This window comes from Pyxicephalus adspersus, chromosome Z (genome assembly GCF_032062135.1).
Source record: "Pyxicephalus adspersus chromosome Z, UCB_Pads_2.0, whole genome shotgun sequence".
Classification (NCBI taxonomy): domain Eukaryota; kingdom Metazoa; phylum Chordata; class Amphibia; order Anura; family Pyxicephalidae; genus Pyxicephalus; species Pyxicephalus adspersus.
In genome coordinates this window covers 54,344,595-54,356,838 of record NC_092871.1, presented here as the reverse complement: position 1 = coordinate 54,356,838, position 12,244 = coordinate 54,344,595, and the positions used below count along the sequence as shown (strand labels likewise).

At 36.6% G+C, this 12,244-nt stretch overlaps 1 protein-coding gene across 1 annotated transcript; it reads left to right on the top strand.

The window, feature by feature from the left end:
• Window positions 1–6,158: 6,158 nt before the first annotated feature.
• Window positions 6,159–9,109, top strand: LOC140343988 (lysozyme C-1-like). Its single transcript, XM_072430894.1, has 4 exons — window positions 6,159–6,312; window positions 6,733–6,891; window positions 7,619–7,697; window positions 8,974–9,109. Exons 1-4 carry the CDS (start codon window positions 6,177–6,179, stop codon window positions 9,038–9,040), a joined length of 441 nt encoding a protein of 146 aa, XP_072286995.1. The 5' UTR covers window positions 6,159–6,176; the 3' UTR covers window positions 9,041–9,109.
• Window positions 9,110–12,244: the final 3,135 nt, after the last annotated feature.

The following is a 12,244-nucleotide window of genomic DNA, read 5'->3' as shown; positions in this document are numbered from 1 at the left end:
GGATTGGCAAGGCTGGAACGCGATTTTTAATGTGCCCTTCAAAACAAATAAAATAACCCTCACAAAATCTGGCTTTTAGTTTTTTTTACAAATGTTTTTTTTTTATTCTCCCTCTTAACCGGAAAGGTGCAAAACACAACAAATATAAAAATATAACAATATAAAGCTTTTTGAAAAACATAAATACAAAGGTTGTCAGGGGCCATCCTGAGCTGGCGCTCCACGGCATACATCCTCCTGTGCAGCCATGCAGCATATCCCGTCTACTTCCTGGCGGGAGAAAAAAATACAAATATTATATTAACCTGAAGAGTTTGGTAAAAACATTTAAGAAAAGTACTGTCCTTGTAAAAAACAAATAAAATAAACTATAAACTTACCAGGAGGACGTCTGCCATGTCGCTAGGGAGGGCTGGCTGCCTCCATCAATGTGGAACTGGCTGTGAATGTGGAAAGAGACCAAAAAAATAAGAGAGGTAAGTACTAAGCAAATGTAATAGTATAATATACAGCTAGTTCCTAAATTGCACAGTGCTAAAGAATTCAAGTTATGTCATCTCATCAAGTTATGACTGTTTTGCTGTTTATACCGTGGCAAACAAGAAAGAAAGGTGATTCCTGGGGCCAAGCTAATTATGGCTATGGAACTAAAGTGATGCAGTTTGTTGGCAATGAAGGTTGTGGGTTTTCATAAGGGACAAACTTGGCTAAGTGACATTTAACCATTGTCTTCTCTTAAAAGCTGCCTAGACATGAAACTAGTCATACACTTCTAATGATACTTGATGGAGCTAGGCCTTACAAAGTATCTCCTACTTTATATTCATGGTTCTAAAGAAATGTTCACAATATCTAAAATGGAGAAATACTTACATTCAGATAATGAACTTGTGTCCAGTGAAGGAGGTGCTGGCAAGGGCGCTCCACTAGCTGTAGATAAAAAATAAACACCATAAGTAAAGTGGGTGGGCAGGACTAAAGAAAATTTGTAAGGTTAGTTAAGGTGAATAGATTAATGCAGAACTTCTAACTTTTTGCCTACTTAAAAAAATTCTGAGCAAATTTGTCAGTACATCCATGGACAACTAAACAACTCTATTTTTGTTCATGCTAGCCAACAACCTAGAAAGAACGTTCATTTGATGCATGATTAATGACTGGAAGCTACATGAAATCCCGCTAGATCTTTCTTTGTATTTGTAATGAAAAATGGTGAAAGTAGTGTGAGAATGTGTTGAATTGATACATATGTTACAAAAGTTGATTCTAAAGTTAGCTTACAGGCAATCTCCTCCGCCTCGGCTGCCTCCTCTCCTTTATCGAAGGACTCTGGCTGCAGATGTTGGGAAGCGGGCTCCTCCTCTGTGGATGGCTCCTCCGCCTTAACAAGAGGAGAAGACAAAATGCAAAACTTACCAGATAGGATGCGGTCCCCCACTTTGCGGACTAAATTGGCTCTCCTCCGCTTCAGGTCGCCCCATGTGTGCTGTATTTGGCCCACAGTTGGACGCATACCTGCTAGGGTCCAGAGCCTGTCTGCCAGCCTCTCCGCAATCTGAGGCTTTGGAAAAATTGACCTCTGCTGGTCATAGCACCGCATAATCATTGTCTAAAGAAAAAGAACAAACACAAAAACAAAAACAAACACCTTTTAAAAACAAAAAAGAAATCACTGATTGATTGATTGATTGATATATTTTCTACTGTAAACTGTTTGTTTAATATTGTGTGTAGATATATATGGGTATACTATTACTATTACTAAGAAGCTTCCGGTTGCCACCCCACTAAGCTTAATCCTAGTTAAACCTTTGTAAAAACAATAATTGTGCTCCTAGAAGTAAACTCTGTTGATCCGATTTTAGTGAAGCATTAGTAAGTGCCAGACATACATACATACATACAATCTAGGGGCAAAATGTAAACACCGTTGCAAAAAAGTGGATAAATACAAAACACGGGAATATCTATGTGACACAGTAGAATGATGTGCCTTCACCAAAATCAGGATTGTGGTCTCATTATTCAGAGGACATTCTACCAGAAGGCTTCCACTGTCCTCCAGACAAAGAAGGATAATTTCCAGCCTTGCCTGATAGCGAGGAGGCAAATTAGTGCTCTTCAAATGATCTACCTCTGATTGATTGAGCTTAATGGGGTAGAATCCTGAAGATTTTTACAAATCCACATCAATACAAATACAAATACAAATACACATCGAAATATGTGCATGAACATAGTTGTCAACAGCTAACTTTAGGTGTGTGGACTCTACCCAGCTCTCATCTGCAGCTCTACTCTATTGAAAGAACAATAGAGGACTCTCCATTCTCAGCTGTCATCCGTGCAGAGGATTCCAGCTGCCGATAAGAGCTGGGCAGTGGGAACAGAGCAGCTAAAATGAGATGGGGACACAGGCTGTCCCTCTCCCATTCTATAGCTGTGCTGTGGCTTCTTTATAAAAAAATACTTGGGAAAATATATCCACTCTGTGGGCATGTATAACAACATCATGGGCACAGTGTATTATCTGTGTGTGGGAATTCTGGATGTCATATTCTGTAGCCTTACAACTTTGTGTACAAGCACAGAGGACTCTCATAGATAATAGTCCTTAAAATATTTACAAAATCTCAAAAAGCCCACCAGATTTAAAGCATATGAAGATATTGGGATCCCAATTGAAAACACCATTGAAAATCCTACATTGGGAATACTTTTTCCAAAGCAAGTGCACATAGGAGTCCTTAATTGAAAAAGTGGACCCCTGGGCCCACTTACATAGGAAGGAGCAAGTGTCCCCCCACTTGAACCTACATTTTATGGTTTATGCACCTTATAATTTCCAATAAATTGGGGTTCCTTGAAATTTAGGTATAAATTTAGGGGTAACACCTCTATTCTCCTTGCTGGGTAAGTGGCCCGGGGGCATAAATGGGCCTTTTCGCTTTTGGCCTCCTCGATGCACTTGCTTTTCAAACAGNAACAACCTCCAAGAAATGTGGTTTAGTAGTAGCAAGTAGGATCCTCTGTGTACCCTCAAAATTTCAAATTGTTACAAGGGTTTAGGACATCTGAAGGATTAAAGACGATGAGTTCTTAGGCTGAGGAATAGGACAAGCAGCCTTAACACACATTGAAATGTGCAGACATGCATGATGCATAAAAACACATTGAAATGTGCAGACATGCATGCATGATGCATAAAAAACAATAAATGTGCAGACATGCATGCATGATGCATAAAAACAGATTTAAATGTGCAAACATACACGATGCATAAATACACATTTAAATGTGCAGACATGCATGCATGAAGCAAAAAAACACATTTAAATGTGCAAACATTCATGATGCCTAAAAACACATTTAAATGTGCAGACATGCATGCATGATGCCAAAAACACATTTAAATGTGTAGACACACATGATGCATAAACACACATTTAAATGTGCATGCATGGACATACTTGTATGCTTATGCAACTAAACCCCCCCCAAAAAAAAAAATTAAAAAAAAAATTACCTGGATGATTAAGCGCAGGTCCCTCTCTGCAAACAACGGGCGCGGCAAGATAACACAGATATAAAACTTCCGGGTTAACTCCCGCCTACTGAAAAACGTGCGTACTCTACGAATTTGCACATATGCCTACTTTATGCATATTAATACCCTCATGTAACCGCTTTCTTTTTGGTGCAAAAGTATGCGCATATTATTTCATATTAATATACTTTTTTATTTCTTTTTTGTTTGGTTTCTTTTTGGAATTAAGGACTAACCTGCTGGTTTGAACACTGAGCCGAACATATGTTCTTGCTTTTCCAGCCTTTTAAGGTGTTTATGCAGTTTGAATTGCATTTGAGACCTTGGCCAACTATATATTGACTTACTCACCTCAGCTTGGTAGTGGAAGCACATAAAGGGGGTTTCCTCCTTTAACCAGAAGCAGTATCATCCATGAATGTTGCTTGGAGCCAAGCCCATGACATCAGAAATCATAGGAAGAAATATTCAATTATTTTATTTTGAATCATGTTAAGCAATATGGCCTAAAAAATCTTTATTGCCTATTTCTTCCTATAATTTCTCCTTTATATGTATATGTACACACATAAATGCAGACATACATACATATATATATGCATGTATGTACATACACGAGTGCAGACGAAAAACAATATATACCTAAAAAGAAAAACTTACCGGAATGAGGATTTTTCTCTGGAAAATTTTTCAACTGATAGAACAGTTCACTCACACATAGCGGTTTCATCACACTGAGTTTTAATAAGCAAATTGTGCTGTTTTTAGCCAGTTAAACAAATCTGTTTGTTTGTTTTTTCCAGTTTGACATTTCATAATCATTTATTGATCCGATCCTTTAGATTTGTACACCAGTAAACAGCTATTCAAAAAGAAGGAGTGGAGGATTTTTCAATTATATATTTTTAATTAATGATGTAAATAAATATATATATTTTTAGTTATATATTTATATATATATATATATATATATATATATATATACATACATATACACATACATACATGTATATATATATCTATAAAAGCAAGCAAGAACTTGTGTGTGTGCTTTGGACTTTTGTGGAAAAAATCTAGTTCACTGGCAAAAGTGAGGACTTGCCACAAGAGCCCACTGGAATTTATTACCCGGGTCTGGCATCGGATGCGTTTAGGTAGGCGCCTGTGTAAGGAGCCGAAATCAGTTAACTCTTTATAAACCTGAAAATATTAGGTCATGTAAAAATATGTTTTTTTCCCAGCTAATATAAATGTTTGAAACATTTGAACAGCCCAAACAATTTTATTTAGGTCTAAGTGAAAGATTACCAATGGCACCAAGATGTGCCATTAGAAAGATTTATTTTTTTGGGGAACAGTGACTTTTAATGCAAGCTCGCCAGTGTCAAACTGCCAGGGATGCACATCTCCAGCAGCAAGATCATTTTGGTTAATACCTTCCACGAGAATATGCCAACGCCTGAAATTTAGTTGATAAATCGCGAATACAAATGCGCAAGTGAGCTTCTGATTTTGCTTGGTGAATCACCTTATTGTCTTAAGCTGCGTACACACGTGCAATAATTATTGTTGGAAACGAACAGCTAACTTATAATAATCGATAATCGTTAACAAAAAAAGTGCACAATGACGCTGAATAATGAGGATAGTCGCTGGAAACGAATGACCGTCCCTGCGGACCTGATTGGGCGATGATTGTTCGCACTCTATTGTGTGTACGGTTGTTCAGTGATTGTGGATTGTTCTGTGATACACTTTCTCCTTTATTGTCACTTCCTGCATCGTTCAAATGATCGTATCTAACATTTGTACATTATTGGTGGATTATTTTTCAATGATTGTATTGTTACAGCATGTACAGAATTGTGCACAATATGATCGTTCAAAATAATCGTGCATAATCGCTGATCTGTCGTTAGTTCTGCTTTTTCTAACGACAATGTGTCATTAGAAAAAGCAGAGTGTGTACCTAGCTTTAGGCAGGTTATGCTTTTGGGTAAAAAAAGGCAAAGGTGAAGATTCCCCTTAGTCCCAAAAGGCAACCCCAGAAGAATCTCAGGATTGCTCAATATGGGCTTCATAGCTGTATGCAGGGAACCGAGTAGTTTCCTGTCTGTGCGCCCATCAAGAACCAATGTAAAGGCAGTTTTGCTGGATTAATAGCCATGTCTTTTTTAATGAATACAGAATGCTTTTGTTAAAGGCATAATATTAACTACAAGATTGATCTTTTTTTATTTTATATTGAGCTTTGTGTTGCTTTTAAAATGTTTTGCTAAAGCTTGTCTGCATTATTCAAAAAAAAAAAAAAAGAAAAACCATGTCTTGAAACCGTTTGTATGTTATATTTATTGATATTTCAATAAGAAGGCTGTGCAAGAGTGCAGAGGGGACCTTCCGTGGTCTAACTTAGAACAGTTGATTTTATTCTGAGCCAAGGCCATGTTTACGTAAATCGCAACACCATCAGTCTTGGCTGTAAGGTTATCTAATCTATTTATTAGTTAATGGTTGATTATGTATGACAGCTATATTTGGGTAAACAAGCCTGCATACATATATATCTAGCTACGACCAGTCAATGTTGCTCCTGTTCAGGCTACAAAACACGAGTCCAGCAACTGTTAAAATGAAGGCTGCCTGCTGTCTTCTCTTCCTTGCTCTCTTTGCTGCCAGCGAAGCCAAAGTGTTCACAAAATGTGAGCTGGCCAAGGTCCTAAAATCTGCTGGTTTGGATGGATACTATGGCTACAGCCTTGCTAACTGTACGTATGGAACATCTAGATTTTCTCTGAACCAGCTTGGGCCTTTTATCTTTATGCTTTATCTGTATCTTGGCTTTCTCACCTTGACTGCTGAGATTTACAGCAAATGTATAATTATTTCTGATCAAAGCTTGTTTTTTTGTTCCATAATTGGCCATTTCACTATATGTCACAGTGAGGCATGGCCCAGGTATTTTCTCCATATTTAAAAATGGTATCCCAACGGACAATGAGCTTTTTGTGCAGCTACAAGTGGCCAAAGTAGGAAATTATATAACAACCATAAGAACATAAAATGTTTTCATGTGAACAATATTAATTAAAATTATTCCTTGAGTCTAATTAAAAAAAGTTACATATTTGTGTGATAATTGTTATGTCATAAATAACGCTGTAATGTTTTGTTTTTTTATGACCTAGGGATGTGCATGGCATACTATGAGAGCCGCTATACCACCAATGCTATGTACGACAATGGCTGGAGCCGTGACTATGGAATCTTCCAGATCAACAGTTACTGGTGGTGTAATGATGGCAAGACCTCTGGAGCTGTGTCTGCCTGTAGCATCAGCTGCAATAGTAAGTAAATCTTTAAGATATCATGTGTAGTCAGTGTTATATAGTACATTTTTTTTTTTGCCCTCCTATTCATACATTTTAGATTTAACAAAAGAAGCCTTCATGTCCATGGGATCGTCCAAAGTGTTCCTTGTATAATCTAGTCTTTTTCCTTAACTTCCAAGAATTGCAGGAGTATTGACATATCCTACTATTATATCCCCCATATTACTACTATTCATGTGAGTCGTAAACAATGAACATAGCATCACTCTACTGAATATTGAAATGGTGGCAATGTGCCCCCTAGTCAAGGGTCTCTATTTAAAATAGAGCTTGGACTACACAGTGACAGTTTGCAAAAGGCATAGTTGCATGGTACCCTTCAGGATATATTTGCTTGGCTGTATTTTTAACTGTATACTTAACTCCCCTTTATTTTAAATATAGTCGTTGCAAAAATCTTCTTACCATGGACATTTACTGAAATTGCATGAAATTCTTCAAGTCTTGAACTTGTACTGGAGACCTAATTCAAAATAGCAGAAGGCCTTTTTACATACACATGTAAATGTCTGTGGACACACAATTATGAAGTATAAGCCCAGCATGTACAGCAGTGAATAAATTGAGCACATTCCAATTATCTGCTTGTTATTCCTGTACCATTTTTATTAGAATTCCTTGTTGACCAAAAATATATAACATAACATAACATAATATTATATAACATATTATTTAATTTAAGGTTTAATGAATGATGACATTAGTGATGACATCACCTGTGCCAAAAGAGTTGTACGTGACCCCAATGGAATGGGAGCATGGTATGTACAGTAAGATATAATCGTTTTACTCATTGTAATAAATATTTTTTAAATATTGTTATTTAATAAAAGGCTGAATTACTTAATACTCGCACTAGGATTATGGATTTTGGATGTTATTATTAGGCAAGAATATTGTTCTTTACACACAACCTGCAAAATTCAGACGGTAACCCATGCCTTTTGGCATGGTCCAAAAAAGTCCTTTGGCAGCCACAGTAAAAAGGCCAACAGGCCCCCTTTCCCAAGAGCTGTGGGCTACTTCAGCAGCATAAGCATATATTGCAGGTTCTATCCTTTTTGTCACCCCTTTCTGCAACCTTGGTACTGGCCTGAATTTGATCATCTTAATAAACTTGAAGATATTTTAGTGCCGGATTTGCAAAAATTCCAGGTTTGTTTTTTATACTTAAGACCACACACAGACAGCCTTCCTCTCACAGCACCCGTTGACATCTGGCACAGTTCCAGGGAGCAGGCAGCAGGGACGTCTCAACATGTATTTAGTTTAGCAACACCTAACAGCTGTTTCTGAAGAACAGCGCCATGAAAAATTTAGTGCCAAAATAGTGAACTGCAGTCCCTGTATTGAAAATGCAATCTCAAATTCATGCTGGGAAACTGAAGGATCCAGATAATCGATGGCTGGATTTTTGATTGTCAACCTGTACAACTTTAAGCCTGCTCTGTCTATCAACATCAACAGCCCTATCATTTTTGGGGTGTTAAAACCTGACCTTGTGGCAACCCGCCCTTTTCTAAAGTCTAGTAAGGTATATATAAAGCACATTCTAGGTCATCTGTTAATCATTTAAGTCACTTTTAAAAACGAGTTGTCTCATGAGGCATGGCTATTTTTTTTCCAAACCACTAAGAGCATAATCTTTATTCTGTAAAATAGTAAATAGTGTTATCTTTAGGAATTGTATAGGCTTTGTGCATAGGGTCTCAGTTATTTAAACCTGAATTAAATATTAAAGACAAAATTTGAAGGTACTCTTTCTATATTTCAGAAGTGACTGTATGCATTCTATTCAATTTTAGTCTACATTTATTGGAAAAATATCTAAAAATGCAATGTTGCACCAGCTATTTTTGAAAAAAATTGAAAGTCTTCTGTATAGGAAATATTGAAATTCAGAGAAATGTATTTAAATGCAATACAAAGTGTCTATTCCACCTTATTTTAGGTAAACTATTGAGATTACATAAAGTTTTGATTTAGTAGTGGTATAACTTTTTCATTGTAATATATCCTATTTAATAATTTTTAAAGGGTGGCCTGGAACAATTACTGTAAAAACAAGGATGTGAGCAGCTTTGTCAGTGGATGTGCTTTGTAAGGAGATGAGGTGGACCCCATTACCATTCCATCACCTTCAGTTCCTAGGGCCAGAAAGATGAACGGTTGCTTCCTAAATGCTTGTGGACAGAATCTAAATAAATTCTGCAAAAAAAGAAATGATGGCAGTGTCTTTTTTTGTTAGGGGTTTTAAATTTTTAGATCAGAACTATTAAATAATTTAGTAGAGTAGTTCAAATGCAAAGGTTCAATGTGCAAAGGACAGTAACCCATACTGGCCAATGTGTAGTCACATGAGGAATATATATGGGTACCATATCATTGCACCTTGTGCTACAGTAAACAGACCTATTTATTTTTGGTTATGATGCACAACAGGTACTGACAGAATTTTATATTCCAAACTAATAAAACTATGAGATCACTATCTTTATAATAAAGAGAAATCCACCAATTAGTTGTTTTTGTGGTGAGCTTTATAAATAAAACTCATACTAACATAAAAGACTTTGTACCCTAAGTATTAAAAACTTTCATACTATAACTTAGACAACAAATACAACAGGTGTACAGTTAAGGACCTGTGCCTCCGGAAGCACTATAATAAAGCAACAATTTACCCTATTTCCAATCCATTTAATTTTACAACCTATTATAAACTAAAGTAAGCACAGGGGTCCTGATTTATTAATGCTCTCCAAGACTCAAAAAGATACACTTTCATTAGTGAAGCTGGGTGATTCAAACCTGGAATGGATTTTTAAAAAATCATTTGCTACCCCTGGAGAACAACAACATCTATAGATTAAAAATCTCTGATGTTAAACTTTGTCAACATATGAACACAGACTCCTCAAACTAGGTCTATCTTTTTGCCCATATGCTAATCTTGACAAATCTGAGTTAATCAAAGACCTCCATCTCTTTGCTAGAAACCTTGCTTTGAAGATCATGTATGCCAAAACACAATACACTAACAAGCCTGATATCCCTTTAGAATTCAATCAATTTAACACACAGGATTTTAAAAACTTTAAGACACTTTATTACCTTTTAGAGAAAAATGAGCAACATGAAGATCAAATTGGTATCTCATGCCACGCAGAACTGGAACCTACATCTACTTTTCCATGTAGACGCCCAAAATCAACATTTTTTCCACCTATGAATCAATATCCCCATATAATAACATTTTTGAACTTGGTCACGCAAGATATTAGGAATTTAGGAATGGAAGCAAAAACACTTGACAACTGAGATTAGGACCTACGCAAAGCCTTAGCTACTCTTAAAAAAAACAAAGACATAGTAATAAATCCATCCGATAAGGGTGAAAATATTGTCATTTTAAACAAAGAACATTATGAACAGACATATTTCAGAGTTATAAATAACCCTGATTGGTACAGTAAAATATCAGATAATGTGACTAAATCCTTTTATGATCAATACTATTTATTTGTTAATCAAGTTTACTCAAAAGGCCACATAGATTAAAAAATTAAAGACTATCTGGATACCAAACACCCCATCACCCCTATGTTTTGCTCCCTCCCAAAAATACAAAAAGATCTAAAAAATCCCTCAGGCCTCCCAATCATTTCGGGCATAGGTTCAATCGCATCAAACACTAAAGAATTAGTAGACTCCTGTTTGAGAGCCATTGTCACCTCCCTCCCATCTTATCTTAAGGATACAATAGAACTAATGAAATTCACTTCATAACTACACATTCCACCTAACTAGTTATGTGGAAGCGCTGTATTGCAGCATAGCACATGCCAGGGGTTTGTAAATCACCTTACATTATTTGGAAGAGGCTCGGTTGGGCATCCGTATTCGCGATCAAAAATCTGTTGCGCAGTTTCTCCTCTACATAGGCGCCTATAAAGAAGGCTTACGATGCCTGATCAGAGGAGCCACCTGCCGGGAAAATCTTGCGACTGTCCTCGTGCGAAGCCTCGACTTTGCCATCGGACTAGATTTTCCCACAAAAGTCACAAGCACACACACGTTCTTGTTTGCTTCTTATAGATATATATATAGAAATATATATATATATATATATATTTATAATTATTGTAGGATATAATTATATATGTATCTAAATATAAATATATATATATATATATATATATAGAAAATACTTTTAACATTAAATCCTCCCCAACTTTATTTTATTTTTTTAATTAATAGAATATCTGTTTACTGGTGTACAAATCTAAAGGATCATATTGATTGTTTTTAAGCTGTTCCTTCCTCTGAATTATTTGTAAGGCTAAAAACAGCACAATTGTCTTTTTAAAACTCAGTTGTTTGATGCGCATAGTTGTGCGACAAACTTCAGGCGCGTGTAGCTCATAGTTGTGCGCCACAGTGGACTGGCTACGTGCGCCTGAACTGTTTTATCAGTTGAAAAATGCACTGCACTTTTGCACAGTCCTTATTAACGTAAGTTTGTATTTTTTTGTGTATATTGCATGTTTTGCTTCAAATGCACTCATGTATGTATAGACATGAGTGCACATAAAGCCAAACATGTGTGTATGCATTTAGATGTGTGTACATATACATAGTAAAGAGAAATTACCAGAAGAAATAGGCAAAGAGGGCTTTTTGGACCATATTGCTTCACATTGCAAAGATAGCCTATTTCTTCCTATGATTTCTGATATCATGGGCTTGGCTACAAGCAACATTCATGGAGGATATTGCCTTTCTTTAAAAGAAGCAATCCACCCTTATGTGCTTCCACTACTAAGCTGAGGTGAGTAAGTCAATTATATATAGTGGGCCAAGATCTAAAATGCCATTCAAATCTGCAAAAACACCCTGAAGGAATGGAAAAGCAAGAAAATGTTTGGCACAAAGTGGATTGGGCCCTGGAAGTTTGATATACTAGTACTATTTGTTTTGTGTAAACACCTAATTAATGCATACACTCCAGTATTTATCAGCATTAGGCAACAACACAACATCTGTTCATTTCTAAGTGTGCCTGACCCTGCTTGTGAGCTTGGCAATCAATGTAACACATTTGTCGTATAGGACGCACTAACTTTCCCCCCCCAGTTTTGGGGGAGAAAAAGTGCGTCTTATATGGCAAAAAATACGGTAATGGCCTTAACTGGCGTATTCGAGATCTTTGCAGGAAACTGGCAGGCGAGTTCACTAGAACTTGGGCCCGACTCGTGCTCGAGGTCGCTGACCGGCGCGAGTGTACGCACATTTCATTGATGATTCA